The 17,953-nt window shown below is 39.8% G+C and overlaps 1 protein-coding gene across 1 annotated transcript in view; it reads left to right on the top strand.

Annotated features, from left to right (window-relative positions):
- The first annotated feature begins 6,474 nt into the window (after nucleotides 1–6,474).
- The window catches only part of LOC149081234 (receptor-type tyrosine-protein phosphatase T-like), a 65,040-nt gene continuing 53,561 nt past the window's right edge, over nucleotides 6,475–17,953 (top strand). Inside the window, exons 1-5 of the mRNA XM_089238309.1 lie at nucleotides 6,475–6,494; nucleotides 8,694–8,780; nucleotides 14,907–14,968; nucleotides 17,160–17,333; nucleotides 17,503–17,625. Coding sequence (XP_089094435.1) covers nucleotides 6,475–6,494; nucleotides 8,694–8,780; nucleotides 14,907–14,968; nucleotides 17,160–17,333; nucleotides 17,503–17,625 — 466 coding nt within the window. The remainder of the gene's footprint in view (nucleotides 6,495–8,693; nucleotides 8,781–14,906; nucleotides 14,969–17,159; nucleotides 17,334–17,502; nucleotides 17,626–17,953) is intronic.

Genomic DNA, 17,953 nt, shown 5'->3' with positions numbered 1-17,953 from the left:
TGATCCATACTCCAATCTCTATGCTCTCTGCACCATGATAAACGGATTCTCCTGTCCGTAGGAGTGAGCGGGGCGCAAACAGCAGGTCTTCTTGCAAACAACCCTCTCTCATGAAGTCTTTTGGAAGCAGTCACCCTTGATACACGGGTTCCTGTGGATGCATACAAGTCACGAGAGAGCTGAGAAGCTGTAGCACTCCTGTTACGCCTCGCTATAATCGACAAATGTCGATCTTCTCTGGCCGTCGTGGCTCTTGGACGACCTTGCCCAGGCTTTCTCTCGATGGATCCGGTATCCTGGAACTGTTTCCATAAGTTACACACGACGCTGGGCGTTAAATTGAACTCTCTACAAATCTGTACTTGAGATTGGCCTGCTTCTAGCCTCCCCACCATTCGCCACCTCATTCCATCATCTAAACGTTGGTGGTTACTCATTTTTACTGTTACAATTTGAAATTAACCGATTGCTGCAAATTAACACCATGAAATTCGCCGAGGTGTGCTAGCGAACGAAATGCGTCTTAACTTACTCGCGCTTATAAAGCCTGTTTCTCTACTGGCTCCGCCTACACACACGTGTACGCTTACGTAGTATTTGACGTACAAGATTTGCATTTTTGTCTAGAAGCAGTGGTTTTACATTCAGTTCAGTTCTTTTCATGAAATTCGATAAAATATGCACATTCTCTTAATTTATTTCACCAGTGTATCTTGAAATAATTTCTTTCAATAATTATGCAATTATTCTTTTATTGATTGTGAAATCATTTCTATCAGAAATTACGGAATTATTTCTCTCAATGATTTATCAATTATTTTTTTCACTTATTCTGAAATTATTCGTTTCAAAAATTATTTCTTTCAATAAGTCTGAGTTCACACACACACACACAAATTTGTTGCGGAATTATTTTTCAAAATTTAGCTTTAATTATTTCTAAAATTAATCGTTCTCCAACATTTTCATTCATTTTCTGAAAATGATCTGCGGGCCACGACAAAAAGCTCCGATGTCCAAGTGTGACCCGCGGGTCATGCGTTGAAGGCCTTGATTCATTCAGGGCCGTCTTAAGAGCATGGGGCCCCCCGAGCCAAGTGGTTTTTTTTTTTGTTTTTTTTTGAGGTCCTGCCTGGAAAATTCTTGAAAATATCAACCATCTCTTATTTGTGTGAGGCGCCCGGGTGAGCCTATGCGTTAAGGCGGCACTGGATTCATTGTGAAATGCTAATTTATGATCTTAAGCATGACGAAGAGGTTACTTCATTCGGTTGATCTCTAGTCAAGCGCATACGCAGAACTTTTTCGGGGGGTAGGGTACATGGAAATCCCCTCTAGAGAAACATTTCGAGTTACTAACCTAATAAAAAGTGCATTTAAAATTGAAGAAATAATAATTATTTAATAACGGGCCGCTCTCTCTCTCCCTATGCTCATCGGTGGGTACGCCTCTGGCTGGGGGAGAACGCAATCTCGATGAATTCTAAGCAAAAAATTAATTTGAATGTAACAACAATATGCATCTTACATTTGAGGGCACACGCAATTGTTGAAATTGAAGCCTAAACACATCATCGGTTCCGGTGGCAAATCTTCTTGGAAATCATTTCCGTCATTTATTTCTTTTTTTTTACTACTCTTTTCACCTCGTTTCCGTTTCCCTACTTTTCTTCAAAAACATCATTCTGTTACATTTGCGATCAATTTCGTGTTGAATTGATGGAGATTTTCGGTAACTTTGCTTTAAATCTGATAAGGGTATAAAATATGATTCTCACGTTCAAGTTTATTTATTCAGTGACGGTGTATGTGCTGTTCATCAGTCACGCAGGTGAGTGCTTATGAAATGGTGATTGCAACCAAACTCCGAAGTCTCTCTGGGCGTTTCTTTTTTCCTTTCCTGCTAATCGACGACCTAATTTCTAGCTAAATAGTCATAATAATGGTCCAAACTTTTCTGAGTTCTTACGTAATTACTGTAGATCAAGTCAAGAATTTTCAGACTCGGCGGACCAAATTTAAACTTTCCATGAAGCCCGAGAGCTACCAACACATTAATTTAATGCCATCTTAATAGAAGGGGCCAATGATGCTCCGAGTTAAACAGGGACGAAAACTAATTGAAAAATTTTATTTAATCTGAAATTATTTCTTTTGTGATTAGTTCTTGAATAATTAAATAATTTTTTCACTGATTCTGAAATTTTTTTTGATTAATTACTGGCTAAATTAATTAATTCTAATTACAGCTTAGTTATAATCCGAAATGGCTTTGAATGATTCTGTAATCATTTGTTGTGGTAATTCTGAAATTATTTTCCGCAAAAGAACTAAAACAACGGTTTCATACCCATAATCGCGAGATGTCGCCACAAGTACAATTTTTCGTCAAATCATAATATTCATAACATAAATTTTGTAATAGTTGCGAAAACCAATGAAAGACTTTTCAATTAAATCACCGTACGGTGAAAGATCTATGTTCTCGAATTGATCACCCTTAACGAATTAGGAAGAAATAATGAGGCATCGAGAATGATGAGTGCTCAGAAAGGCCTTCCACAACGAATGAAATAAATTGAATGCTCCTCCCTGATTATAGGTATGTCCTCACTGGTGCGTCTTCTTTTGTGAAATGACCAGGCACCATTCTCGGCCGGAACACGTGGCCATTTTGGTGGGTGCCCCGTGTAATGTATAAGGGGCAGTCGAAAGGTGAATTCCGCTCACTCTGGTCCAGCGCCCGGGGTACCAGATCCGCTGCCCCCCCCCCCCCCGTTGTGGCTCTGTCAGCAATTTTATCGAACTGAACACAACCCGGATCATGACCATTTCTATTCCACCCTCACCGCTGCTGGTTCCGGCCCTGCACGGCCTTTCACATAGAGTTTCCAGATTCCAAAACTAAGAAATGAGGACGCATGTGTGCGTGCACCCTAGGAAATGTCATTGATATGTATTTGTAATGTAATATATAGTGCAACTATACTGACAAATAACAACCACTGTGGATTCCTGAATGTTATCCCAAAGCAGGCTCGCAACTATGTATTTCAGTACTTGGTTTGCAAACATACACTTTGGTGCCTTCTAAAGCAGTGTTTCTCAACCGCCGGGCCCTGATATCAGTCATAACGAGCAGCGAGTGATTAGCCGTTTCATTCTCCGTTGGTCGTGTGTTTGACCGGGCCTTCGACTCACAAAAATGAATCAAACCGGGCTGCGGGATTGCAAAGGTTGAGAACCACTGCTCTAAATGGTCGCAACTAACGGGGGCAGGCGAGTCTGCTGACAGTGGCGTCGGATCAAAGAGGGGCGCAGATTTCACCCTTTGATATCATCTCTTCAATATTACAAGGGGACGCCAAAATGCGTGCTTGACCAACACCACTTATAGAATTGCCACCTGTTCTATAGGTGGTGTTGGCTTGACCCGGCTAACCAGAGCCTTAACTGGATGCTTTTTCAAACTGGGCAAGCACAAATTTTGGCGCCCCTTGTAATGTTGAAGAAGTTGAAGGGTGAAATATATGCCCCCCTCTGGTCCAGCGCCCGCTGCACCAGACCCGCCTGCTTCCCCCCCCCCCCCCGTTGTGCCCCACCAAGCATTTAGTTGTGGCCTCGCCTCTGCCACAATGTGGAACAACTGAAAAGGCGGGTTTCGCCACTCCGAAGAGCCTATTTTTGTCGTATTTTATGTATCTGCTTGCAGAATAAATAATTTGTATTTTTTAAACAGGTGTTTGCCGCATGAAGAATCTTGGTGACATCGATTGCTCTGCCGAAGGGTTCAAGACGAGCTGCGCCATGAACGAGACGTGCACGTAAGGGGGGCGACCATTTCAGGGCCTGTTTTTATTTTATTGTTTAATCTGGTGTCCCTTTCCTGTCAAGATAATGTAGTTATACTTTTAATATTCATGGCTTCTCTGCCTGCCATCACTGAAATGTGTAAATGTAGCAATTGCACAATTCGGATTTATTCCTAACCATTGACGAGTCTTCAAGGGCTGGAGAGGGGTTGTCAGGAAACTATGCCTTCTCAACACGTGCCAGGGGGGCCTTGAGAAAATGAGGCCTGATTGAAATTTTCGATAGTAAATATCTCTCGCGAGGTGGGGCTAAAAAAAATCCCTTAACCGGGGGGCCGACCCGGCTGGATCCACGGACCAATATAGTTAAGAATTTTTATTGCTTTACGGCAACCTTAATGCCGTAGGGGAAATTTAATTTTGATAACCCTGTACAGTTTATTAGATCAGAGTTAGCTTCCATCACAGACGATGTGGGGGTGGGGGGGGGAAGATAATTGCCTCTCCATTCTCCGCTCGTGCAAGGAGTTCATCCACGACACGACGAATACCTTGGCGGCCACTGCACCGCCATATATTGAGACTACCTATACCTCTAGTGTGCTGTTGGCGAGACATTATTTGCGCATCTGTTTCCTCTATCCCAATGCGGAACTAAGTTTTTGCATATGTTCCTCGAGTAGCTAAGCATCTTTGACCTTATAGCATACATGCTCAGCACGCCAAATATGGCTCTCAGAGTAATCTGATGTGGCTCGAGACTTTAAACCTAATTTTGCAAAAAAGAACTAAGCGGCACATTTTCAGATCACTCAAGTGACCCACGGTGTAGTTCCACATCACTTAAGTGGGCCCCGCCTCATTTCTAGATCGCTCAAGCAAACCGCGGCAATTGAGTGACTCCCGTGACACAGGTTCAGAGCACTTAAGTGACCTGCGGGACATTTACATATCACTCAAGTTATCCGCGGTGCGATTCCACTTTACTTGATTGGTCCGTAACATATTTCCAGATCATTTAAGCGACCCGCGGCACACTTACGGATCACTCAAGGGCCCGTGACACATTTCCAAAATTTTTTAACCACCCGTGGCTCATTTATAGATCACTTAAGCAGGGCCGTAACTAGGGTTTTTGCCGCCCGGGCAGACATTATTTTGCCACCCCCAAAAAAACACCTTTAAAATTATATAATTTTGTAACGGTGTTCTTTGTTCCCGCCTAAAACTTCCGCCTCCTACCCGGGGCAGTTGCCCCCCAACCCTCCTCTATTTACGGCCCTGACTTGAGCGACACGCGGTGCATTTTCAGATCACGAGTACCCCGCGAAACAGTTCTAGATCACTTAAGTGAACCGCAAACAGCACCACATCAATTAAGTGATCCGCGCTGAATTCACTGCGGCACATTTAAAGATCGGTCAAGTGGCCCGCGGAAGGTCACCCAAGTGGCATATTTACAGATCACTCAAACTGCCCGCGACGAATTTACAGATCACTTAAGCATAGCCTGTTCTGGATATTTTTCAAGTGTATAATAATATCTTGCGAAAATAATATTGTAAGCGAAAAATATTTGGTGATATAAAACCGTCCTTGCCCTTCAGTTTGGCACCTAAAAAAAAATCGACCCCCCCTTCAGTTGGTGCCTTTCTGCTGTCGTGTAGTTCCCAGGATTCAAGATCCCTGCACTTAATGTCCCGCCTCGCAGTTCCATATCACTTAAGTGATCCGCGACTTATTCCCACATCACTGCGGCACATTTACAAATCACTCAATCCACCGCGACATATTTACAGATCACTCAAGCGCCGGCGGCACATTTACAGATCCTTTAAGTGACCCGCGCGAAATTTCCACATCACTAAAGTAGCCTGTGGTGCTGCCGCTGTGGTGGTCGAGTGGTCATAGTGACGGACTCGCATCGCGAGGATCCGGATTCAAACCCCACCGTCGCTGCAGTGGTGGTCGGCTGAAGTTGGTTTTCTGCGGTTCCCAACTTCGAGCCGATCTCCCCGCAGGAGGCTTAAAACGGTATAATTAATTTGTACATTTTTGTCTCACCACGGTCATTTTCTGCACCCGAGGGCTAATTAGACCGAAACCTACAATTTATTGCTGATTCCGAACGACAGGCTTGGTTTTTATACTCATCGAGAGGTTGGTGCGCTAACCCCTCGATGGGGGAATCCCTGCGGTAACAATTCTTTTTTTTGCTGCGGTCAAGTCGCCGTTTTTTTGTTGTACCCTTGCGTCAGGAAAGTTTTCTGACAAGGACGAGCCGGGTATCGAACTCGCGACATCTCTTAACATCCTTTAGTACTTTAGACGAGTATCTTATCGAACTGAGCTACTTCGCCTTCGGTATAATTATTCATTCATTACACTTCACTCACTATGAGTTGAAAGAACTCGTAGTTTAAAGAAATTGGGTGCAGATGGCAGGACTTCACATAACAAGCATTACACAGAAACAAACTTCACGGAAGGTTTACTATATATACACGCACATTCCAACATGTACTAATTCGTTAGAAGTTCCGGGGAGAATATATCCATATATATATGGACGAGGCGCATGTATGGCTTAGTAGTAGTAGCCTGCAGCGCTGTTTCAGATCACTTAATTAAGTGGCACGCGATACGTTTTCAAATTAATGAAATGGCCCACACTCTGCTAAAGTTTGAACACCTTTGCCTTATAGTTTCATACGTCCCGTATTTCCCGGGACAGTCCTGGTATTTTCTGTTTTTTTGGCTGTCCCGACTTTTTGGAAAAAGTGTCCCGGTTTTTCCCGTATTTTACACGAAGCCTACTTAAATTTTTATTCTTTATTGAAGTCAAAGATTGAAATTATTTTTCAACTTATAAATTATTTTATGATAATTACAACTATATATGAGAATATTAATCTCCCACACTTGGTGAACGGTTTTTTTTTTCGTGGAATACATTTTAATCCACTGCTATTTGTAGTAATGCATCATTTCCCTCCATTGTGATTTTCCGTAATTTCAACAATATTTAGCAACTTTGTTTGGTTTTGGCAATAACTGGCAATGTCCCGTATTTCTCTCGAAGAAATATGGTAAGTCTACTCATGGGAGTTCAACATGCTTACTTTACTGTACTTAGAGCCCCTCCCATTGTTCATGTCAAACTCCGGCCCTGCATGTTGATCAATTCGCGCAAGAAGAAGAGATCCGAGGATAGTTTTTTCCCCCATCTTTTCGCAATTGATTTGGCAATTAAAAAAAAATATATGAATTTCTCAATTGTAATTTTTAATTTTTATTTCATAAAGCGCTCGCTGTCTGTATCCTTGCCACGAGAGAAAACATGTCGTGCTCTGGGGAACATCAACATACACATATGTAAGATACGTTTCTCCACGTGTACTTAATGGCAAAACAGTGTATTGAAACTTGATTACGACGGTGACCTTTTCTTTCCCATACGTGTAAGCTCTTTTATTTCTAGTATTCCTCTATATGCAAGTCAGCTGTGCACGATCTCCGAATATCGACTTGGAATGCATCCGCAAGGAACGTGATCTTCCGAAGGACACCTTTCTATTCGTTCTACCGAGGGTCTGTAAGATTTGGATTTTCAAGCTCGCAGTGAGTGTTGTTTATTCATGATCAATGCTAATTTTGTAAGTACATTTCTTGCTCAAAAAAAAAAATAAATAAATAAAGGAATTCCCAATAATTTCAGCAGATTCACAAACAACACAAATATACACCATAGCAGCACCCGCTGAAAGAACAATCTCGCACTCACGCAGTTTGGTTTTAACCAAAATCATTCCAACATAGATCATCTGTTCGTGAAAACAAATTGCTGTTAATTTAGATTAGAGTTACCAGACATCCCGTGAATAAAGAGAATTGTGTTTCAAAGAAATGTCGCAAAGTGTTTTTGTTTGCTGACTTTTAACCCCTTAACAATCACGGACAAAATATCTCGTTCAAACGCAAGTGGAAGAACTTCATTTCAGCTCTGACTGTTTCCTTTTTTACCTCTTCCCTCATCTTCGTGATGCTTTATTGCAACCCTATGAACTGAAGTTCCTTTTTTTCTCTCTCCCCGTTTTGTCTATACTCCTGGATTTGGGGACCCTATCACATACAGTGTATCTTTTTAATACGGTGCTGAAATAGGGGAGGGTGAGATAGAAAGAGTACTATATTACATACTTATCTACTCTACTGTTTTTTTCCACGGCAGTCTCGCTGTTAAAATAAGTGTTGAACGAATATTTTGTTCTGCTATACAAATACAACGCCACAACAGGCAAAATGCCCAACCAGGTGGATGAGAAAAAAATGCCCATAATAAATATGGATGTCATATATTTCTATGATTGGCATTTTATCATTAGACGCAAGGGTTAGCGATTTCGCTCAAATAAACTGGACTTAGCGAGCCTTCTCGGTGCCCCGAGGCAGACTTTCTTGGGGCCCCGAAATTCCTATTTTTGATAAAATGACGCATTCCGACACGTTCAACGCTGCAGCGAGTCGCCATTGTATATTGAGCTATGAAAATCACCTGCGTCAACATTTTTGATGTGAAAATAACGAATTCAAGTAAATTTTGTTTGGAAACCGGTGCATTTTCGCAAAAAAGTCGGGACTGTCAAAGTAAATACGGGATGTATGGTCATTCTGGACAAGTTTATATATACGGTAACGAAAACTACAAAAAAATAAAATGATTCTGTAGAGAACTCTTTATGCAAAAAACTAGAAATGAAGCTGGTATTTATTATCAATTTTTCTCATTTCCATACCTCTCAAAAGTTTTGAAAGTTATGGGGGGGGGGGGGGAAATCATGGTGTAAAGACCCGTCGTGTTTTCACGACTAATATTTACAGCACGCATTTTGAATGTTTGTTTACATTTGTTTCAACTTGTCCAAGACGTATAACCAAATGCGAAGCGGATCACGCAATCAAAAACAGGTAAGCTTAAGCTGGGTTTTCCCAGGATTAGGTTTTTTGCGCCGCGTGAACCGAATTAGATCATTTTGCGCCGCCAGAAACGTGTTACATAATCACGCTACGCGTTTTCCTAGAGTGGTGCATCAGATCAGGGCGGCTATATTATAGTATATGGCCTTGGCATCAGCTACTCTGTCGTCTGCATGCTCCGATTTGAAGGGAAGTGAAATAAAACACACGAGAGTGAAGAGAACATCGGCAAAACGCGCGGTGCACGACTCATTTGACTCCTCTAGAAGCAGTCGGCCAATCACGCCCGACGTAAAGTGCTGTCGTGAGCCGTATTGCGCTCTGTAGGAGAACAAACTGGTTTTCTTATTGGTGAGTGGATGGCGTGTCGCGCTGCCTGATTAACGCTGCACAGAAAACCTGCTTCTAGGGAAACCCGGCTTTAACCCCAACACCTGACTAAAGCCGGGTTTTCCTAGAAATAGGCTTCTTGCGCCGCGGGAACCGAACTGGATCATTTCGCGTCGGCAGAAACGTGTTACATAATCACGCTACGCGTTTGTGTTTTCCTAGCGTGGCGCATCAGCTCAGGGTGGCTATATAAAGTATATGGCCCTGGCATCAGAGAGGGAGAGAGAGAGAGAACTACTCTGTCGTCTGCATGCTCCGGTTTGAAGGGAAGAGAAAGAAAGCACAACAAAAATGAAGGGAGATCGGTGAAACGCGCGGTGCACGACGCATTTGACTCCTCCAGAAGCAGTCGGCCAATCATGCCCGATGTAAAGCGCTGTCGTGAGGCGTATTGTGCTCTGTAGGAAAACAGTCATGCTACTTTTCTTACTGGTGAGTGGACAGCGTGGCGCTCTGGGCGAATCGCGTTGCACACGACACAGGAAACTTGCTCCTAGGAAAACCCGGCTTAACGATGGCGCTGCTTTAACACGCTTATTCGCCCATCCCAGAGGAATATACGATTCATTCTGTATCATACACAGGTAAAAGAAAAGCACCTAACCCTAAAGCCGCATTTTTCTAGGAGCAGGTTTCCTGTGCCGTGTGAAACGTGATTCGCCCAGTGCAGCACGCCATCCACTCACTAATAAAAAAAGCAGTATGGCAATTTTTTTCCTACATACCGTAATACCATTAACGACGGCACTTTGGGTCGGGCGTGATAGACGGACTGCTTCTGGAGGAATCAAATGCTTCGTGCGCTGAGCGTTTTGCTGATCTCAATGATGGTAAAGCCGGGTTTTCGTAGGAGTAGAATTTCAGTGCCGTGTACAGTGTGAAAGTGCTGATTGGTTAGAAATCTGCAATTCAGGTTCTTTGACCAATCAGTGATTTTATGCTGCACGCATCGCACTGTAGAAAACCCTGCATAACCTCGTCCTGCAAAATTTTCCTAAAAATATCTCTTTTGACTAAATTTCTCCCATTCATTCAAAAAAATGTACTGCCACCTAGCGGGAAACATATGTAATTAAGTATTTTACAATAGAGAAGTATTGCACTGCATTAATTTCTTTATTTTTTCAAAAAATTCTTCTGTTCTGTGAACTCTCAAAATTTGCCGAAAATGCTAAGAAATTCGGTCAAATTTTTCCCACGAGTTACCATCACTGGCTGATCTTCACTTCATTGTTGTGTTTTCTTTTCCTTCCCTTCAAACCGGAGCATGCAGACAACAGAGTATCTGATGCCAGGGCCATATACTATAAAGCCGCCCTGAACTGATTCACCACGTAAGGAAAACACAAACGTGTAGCGTGATTATGTAACACTTTTCTGCCGACGTGGAATTATACAGTTTGGTCCACGCGTTGCAAAACACCTATTCCTAGGAAAACTCGGCTTTAACTGACATTGTGAAAATTCTGTGTGTAACTGCCATCTTTGGGTCATTTTGGCCCCAGTGGGTATTAATACATTTTAAAAATCAACCAAAAGAGCCTTCATAAAATCAATGGGTTTTTACATGACCTCATTTATCTATCATTTAGTAATTCACTAAATAATTTTTTAAATTTCCCTAATTATTTTCTCAAATTTTAAAGTTAGAGTACAGCGCAAAAAGGCTGCTTTATACACGTAACTCAAAATTATGAAAAAGGTATTATGAAAAGGCCAAAATTGAGAAGTAATTGAAAAATTGGAAAATATGGAACAATGAGGAGGTCGTTCTCAAGAAAGAACCTCTCACATTGCTCCAAACTGCAAAAATGTTTCTAATGATGGTAAGCCTAATAGGCATAAAATTACCATCAGTTCCCCCGACATTTTTGCGATAAACAAGCTTTGGAAGCTTGCTTATCGCAACATCCCATAATATGACAAAGATTTAAAATAAGCGTGTCAAATTGAATATGAAAAAGTCTATAATATGATTCTGTCAAATATTGAATTCTTATTGATAAGTGGAATTTATGATGAGCAGTTTGGAGCAATTTTTTTTTTCATTATTCTTGCACATTCATCGCATGTTGAAGTCGTACAACCCATGCAAAAATTAGCAGTTTTGTTTCTACATTTTTGTGTTACCTGACATCAGACTCATTTATTTTTATTTATTACTATTATTATTATTATTTTGATCTCTCACCAACAGTTACATGATCAAGAGCACACGAATGTTTCCCTTTGCGCAAGGGCAACATGTATGATGAACGCAACTCGTATACAAACTGCTTTCAAAAAATAGTTCTGGCCTTCTGTACTGCTCTATACAAAATCCAGGAATATTTTTATAGTGAGATCTGGGATGTTCTGGAAAACTTCTGTGATGCAACCTTCACTGAATATTTTCTGGGCATTTGATTGCTACAACTACGATCGTTACACTTTGTTGAATTGTAGTGTGAAATAGTTTGTGTGTGTGTGGAAGCTTTTTGTGGCTACAACTGCCAATATCGACTGCCAGATGAAGCATGCTGAATAATGAAAAACTTATATCGTTCTTTCTTTGATAAATCGTAACTGTGGCATTGTTCCATCATTGTTCCATACAACTGTAGTTTCACTATCTTTATTGTGTCAGATAATATTACTTTTCAATTTCGTCTTAACGTCTCTACTAAGCTCGTATTTTTTGGCTTTTAGCATTTGAGCCAGCTTCAGTGTAGTTAAAAAAAGGTGTCGGTTGAGGCATTTCTACTCTTGTTCTCAAATGGCTTGATCAGTTGCATCACTATGTGCTCTGAAACAGAGATTCATTGGACGTTGATACTCCCCAAGGTTTGAAAATCCGTGCAAAATGTATTTGGTGCAAGCCAGAATTTTATTCTTTTTCTCTGACATCATTTGCCTACAGAAATTTTAGTAACACATTTTTTTTAGAGTTAAGCTTTTACTCTTCCAAGATCTTTATTGAGTCCCGTCAGAATTCCAGACCTGTATACGTGTATTCAAGTTTACAAAGGAAAAAATATTTAGTTCTACTTGTGCCATTCCTCCATTGATAAAAAGATAGTCTGCTCTGATAATGAATTGGCCTTGACCTTGAAAGACCTTTATTCTTCACTATCTTCATTTACAAATAATTTTAGAAAGGGTAACCACTTTCAAAAAAATTCTACGCCCCTTTTTTCTATAGAATAGTATGTTGGGTCAAAATGACCCAAACCGTGCTTCTAGGCATAAGTGCTTATAGCTCTGAAACACAAAATGTGAAGATAATAAAATTTTTGCGAATTAATATTCATATGATATCATGAAAAGTCACAAAATGTTCTTAACATCTGCGCCTAAGTTTTCGAGATAAATGAAAATTAAGTTTGATTTGTGTCAAACTGCACCACTCTGCAGTTCTAGTGTTAAGCATACTGAAAATAACTAGAGAAAACATCTTTATATTATATGGTTAGTGATAACATTAAGAATTTTCAAACATAAAGTAAGTCATTGAATTATGCAAAAAATAATTAAATTGCAAAAGTTGGTTTTTGTTAAAATCTAAGAAATATTTATTGTTTAATTAATATAGAAATAGCATTAATTGCATTAATAAACATTTTATTTTAATTAATTATTAGTTTTAATGATTTTTCAGAAATTTTATTGTTTTTAATGTTAATGCTATTTAAACAAAAACTGGTTTAAACCAAAAACCCAGTTTTCTTGCCAACCCTGGTTCCAGATCATTTTAGCAGCAAGTGGGGCAGTTCCACACCACTTAAGTTATCTGGGGCACAGTTTCAGATCACTCAAGCAACTCACTCATGGCACACTTCCACGTGACTTGAGTGGCCTTCGACACATTCCCAGATCACATAAGCAATCTGCGGCACATTTAAGTGGCCTGTGACAAGATTTCAAACCAATGAAGTGTGGCCCGCACCCTTGACTTAAGTCTATATAGCCTATATGATTCTCTTTCTGTATATCTCATGATAGAATCAACTGATCTAATATATTTCTATCTTTATGTGCTGACATCATGATTATCGCGCTTCCCTCTCCAGCCTTTGAAACTTGTCTCTGCTTATGCATTAGTTGAACGAAAATTGCAGGTTGTGACCATCACCCCCTCCCTCTACCATATCCTGCAGCAGGGCGCCTAGGCCAGACTTTTCATGGGCTGCTTTTTTTCTCTGTTGTGAATTTATAGTGTGAAAAAAAAAAATCATTCTATGCCACAGGACTGGAGCCCTGTCAGTCCCACCCTTGTGGGCAATGGCATAGGAGCCTAAGGTATTTGTCTCAGTTCATTTGCAGCTGAAGATGTCTACCCTTTCTCCATTGGAATCTGAAGTAGTCTGCTTCCACTCCATTCAAATGCAGAAGATACCTGCCTCCAATCCAGTCACAGCTGAAGATATCCTCCTCCTCAGCTTCATTCACAGCCAAAAGGCCTGTTTCCACTCCATTTCTAGCTGAAGATGTCTGCCTTCACTGAGACATGGATCCAGAAGTTGGTACAAATACAAATACAATGCCACAACAGGCAAATTGCCCAACAAGGTGGCTGACTTGAGAACATCATGGATCCCCGAGACATTTTTTTGGAGGCCCTACCTACTACTGCTACACCACACATTCACCCCGCCCACACCCCCCCAACGAATCGGTACATGCGGGAATGTGCGTGTACGTGTAGTGAAACCTGACGAAGTTTTTTGTTTCTCTGTAATGCTTGTTATGTGTAGTGCTGCCATCTGCCACAAGTTTTTCTAACTATGAGTGAAGTGTTATGATTGAATGATTTATCGTTGTAGGACTGTTGCTCTCTGTGGCGAGACTTTTTAACAGGGAGATCGGCTCACATTTGCGACGACCACCTTTCCTAAGAGCTGAATAATATGGGGAAATTTGTCTGTCCTGTGAAATACGAGACAATCAAGCATGCACAGGTCTGAGCATCCCAAATTAATTCAGAATTCCATGCATGAAGCTCAGAATGAAGTGTTAAAAACTTGAATTTCAAGGGGTTTTTTTTAACCAATCCGTGCCAAGTTGCAAATTTCATCTAGTGTGCACTCTGACTTTTCGTGTAGGTGCATCAAATCATCCTGCATTTTACGGGATAAATTTCCTCCATATTATTCTGCTCTTGGGATGGATGATCACCCCCATTGCTCCCCCCTCTGGATCCACGCTTGGGCTCAAATAGCCTCGGTCCCCAGGTTCTGGCGCCTATGCTTTTGACAATAGTTGGTGACATCCCTAGGACCTGCAAAGCACATTTTGAGAACCATGGTTCTTGATCATTCCCATCCAATTGAAGTCTATAGAGGTATATCTACTCACTCGTGCTGTGTCGAAACTCTCAAGTGATTTGCCAAGCTCTTGTATAATGTGAATGGGAAGTTGTAATGATTTTTGAGATGAGCAACGAAAGTCATACTTGCAATGTTCTCTTGATGGCCCGTATATTAAAGAGACTTATGCTGTGACTTGTTGGGGTTTTTTATAGCAAAAAAACCATGGCATCGCAATTGGTTTGTGCGAGTTGGAAAATAAAATAAAAGTAAAATTGTGGTGTATTTCTTTTTCTCCACTAAGAAACTGAATAAGCATAAGCCTATGTAAACACACCTTAACAAAATTATGTTCGTTTATTTATAAATGTTTGTTGGTTATTATTATTGGTTTTTATTGTGTGTGTGTTTAGTAAAATAGTTCAATTTTATATTTCGATAGTTATGGCGGACTTGGTTACAAAGATAGAGGTAGCTTTATTTTCCTCAACCCAAGGGTATCCGGTAAGTAATTTTTTTTGTGATATGTACTGCGATAGTAAAAAATAGAACGAATAATTCTTTATTCTTTTCTCATTTAAAAGGATCTCAATCAAAAGCTGTCATGGGTCATCATCTTGACGGTACATACGTGTGCTATGTATTTTCCTTCAGTAATTTGCTGTGCTCCAAAGAGATGACTGATTAGGGTGATTCAAGAGATAAGCATTGAAACTTGTATTTGTGACAATCTATTTTTGATTGTCACATCAACGAGACTTGTACCCAAGGCCGTCATTTCAACTTTTTCCAGGGGGGGGGAACACATGTACTCAATGTATGTATATATATATATACCATTTTTAGTGTATTTTCAAAAGCCAGGGCGGGCAACGCCCCGTCCCTAAATGACGGGCCTGCTTGTACCATGCCCCCAAAGTCTTATATAGTAGAAGTCTGTGATGATGCAGTCGCAACTGGTTTGTGCATTGATGGAAATGAAAAAAAGGAAAGCAAAAGTCAGGCATATTTGTTTCTCCCATCTGCTAAGAACATGACTACTCTCATGTAGACATTGCCTTAATACTGATGGAGTTCCTTAAACATAAAGCCACCATCCAGGTCCTGTTTCTCATAAGTTTGGACCCTGGGATTCCTCATCCCCCCCCCCCCCGTGTTCATTGGGGGGGGGGGGAAGGGCCCATGCCTATAATAAAGAGAGCAACCAATATTTTGGTGCCCTGGTCATGTGTCCCGTTTGCCCATGTGAGAAACAAGCCCTGCTACCATCAGTAGTACAGAGTAAGACAGTGACATACTGTAAGACACTGCCAAAGTCTATGTTGTTTCATAAATAACCGGATTCTGGAATGATGAGCGCAGTGTTGTGTTTTTACATGATATACCCAAAAACATGTATCTTGGAGACAACCCATCTTCTTGCTGAAGTTCACTGACAAATGCCAAATAATTTGTCTTGCTGCCCTATGATGTCATAAGCTCCCCTCCAAAAATGTTATGAGTAGAGCCTGGATTATATGTGTTAAAAAAAAAGTTTAAATATGCACTAAACAATGCTGAAATACTCACTAAATATAAATCTTAAAAATATTGGGATATGCCATGGAATCCAAAGTATGTGGGAAGAATGAAAACAAATCCCTCTACAATGATGCTGAAGTATGGCATTAAACATGAAAAACTGATGAAGATATGCATTTGAAAGTGCCAAAAAATGAAAAACTCATAAAAATTGTGAAAATCTACATTTAAAAATACTGAAATATATATTTAACAATGTCAAAACATGCATTTAAAAAGCTGAAATATGCATAAAATAGAAAATAGGGCTTAAAAGTCTTCAATGTGCCCAATAAGCATGTATGGCAGGCATCTTCCCCTTGCTTGCAAGCACCCAGAGTGCTCGACGCTCATATCTGATTTTGTTCTCGCGAGCACTTGATCAATGTTTCACGTAAACACCTTGTACAAATTGCATTGAAGGATTGAAATCATCCCGATTTCACGCATTGTCGGTATGTCAATCTTGCCGTAAGGGTGCTCTTCTTTTGATGATGAGTACAAGTAGTGCTCACGACTAGAAAAAGGTTGATGACCTCTGCTGTATGGGGATATAGAAAAATATACTTATAAAATGAAAAAAAATATGCATTTATATATAAAAATGCTGGAGTTTTCCCCTAAAGAGAGAAAATATGTGCAAAAAAATAGAGAAGTACATTCAAAAATGAAGAAATGTGATCTAAAAATGGAAAAATATTCACAAAAAGAAGAAAAATCTGAATAAAATTGAAAAAATATGCATATTAAAAGTATTGAAGGACCCTAAGGGGAAAACAAATATGCAGTATAACTAAAAAGTATGCAAAAAAAAAAATGAAGAAAACATGCGTTTATTTATAGAATTGCAAAAAATTGCATTTAAATATGCCTAAAAGTTTGCCCTAAAATGAACAATGTCAAATGGTGAAATTCAATTAAATTTGGAAAATAAAAAGACAAAAATAATCTTAAAAATTAATCGCACAATGCGATTAATACAAAAAATGCTAAAGTATGCTATTGTATATGCATATAATCCGGGCTCTAGTTATGAGAAATCTAGTTCTATTTTTAAATGCAATGTATTTTCTGAATTTTCTCAATTTTGTGTAAACAATGTTCAGCTATATTTTCTTTTCTATTCGTTTTACAGAAAAGATTCTCGATGTTTCGTCTATGCACAGAAATTATTTATATACCGATGGAAATAATCATACACAAACCTGTATCATTTTTCCGCAAGGTCGCAAAGTACGTTTTGATACCTACATAAACAGGGAACTCACTCCTCCTTACCTGGAAAAGCATCCACATGCCAACGATGCTGGTACTTGTTTAATTTAGCGAGTTCATAAATAATCTCTACTTTTGATAAAAAATGTCTGATTTTGAACTGACGTCAAACATAACATTATTCGAACAATAGTTTCTGTATAAATTAGGGTTTATAACATATATTTTTAAAATATATTTTTAACATATATATTTTTCTAAAGGTAATTTGTCCGTGTACCAAATCACTTGGCCGGGATCGAGAGATCTTGGTGGTAGCGGATTCCAGTGCATCCCTTCGAAAAGTATGCTGTCGATTATAACTTCATTAGCAATGAGAAAAGATGGTAATTCACTTTCAACTTATAAACAGTTAATAATTTTTTCCTTCACCTTATAAACTTAACAGGCTGTTTCTAGAAAGATGATGAGCAGAATTTTGAGAGATGGTAGAACCCATCAGGACAATAATTCTTTTGTAGTGGGATTCGTGGTTGTAAAGGCACTCATTTTGCTAACATAAAAGCATCTGTTCTCTGCTCACCGATACCTGCTAAAATTTTGTTGTGTAAAGTAGGGATGGGATTGATTGTGATTTGGCCAAATACTGAATATTCGGTTTGCGGTTGGGTCAAATATCAATTTTCTTGAAATTCATCACAGTTATAAATAAAA

This window comes from Pholcus phalangioides, unplaced genomic scaffold (genome assembly GCF_987345545.1).
Source record: "Pholcus phalangioides strain wild (caught in Gottingen) unplaced genomic scaffold, Ppha-v1.0 ptg000010l_1, whole genome shotgun sequence".
NCBI lineage: Eukaryota > Metazoa > Arthropoda > Arachnida > Araneae > Pholcidae > Pholcus > Pholcus phalangioides.
The sequence above is the reverse complement of the archived record's forward strand: the minus strand, read 5'-3'. Positions and strand labels throughout refer to the sequence as shown.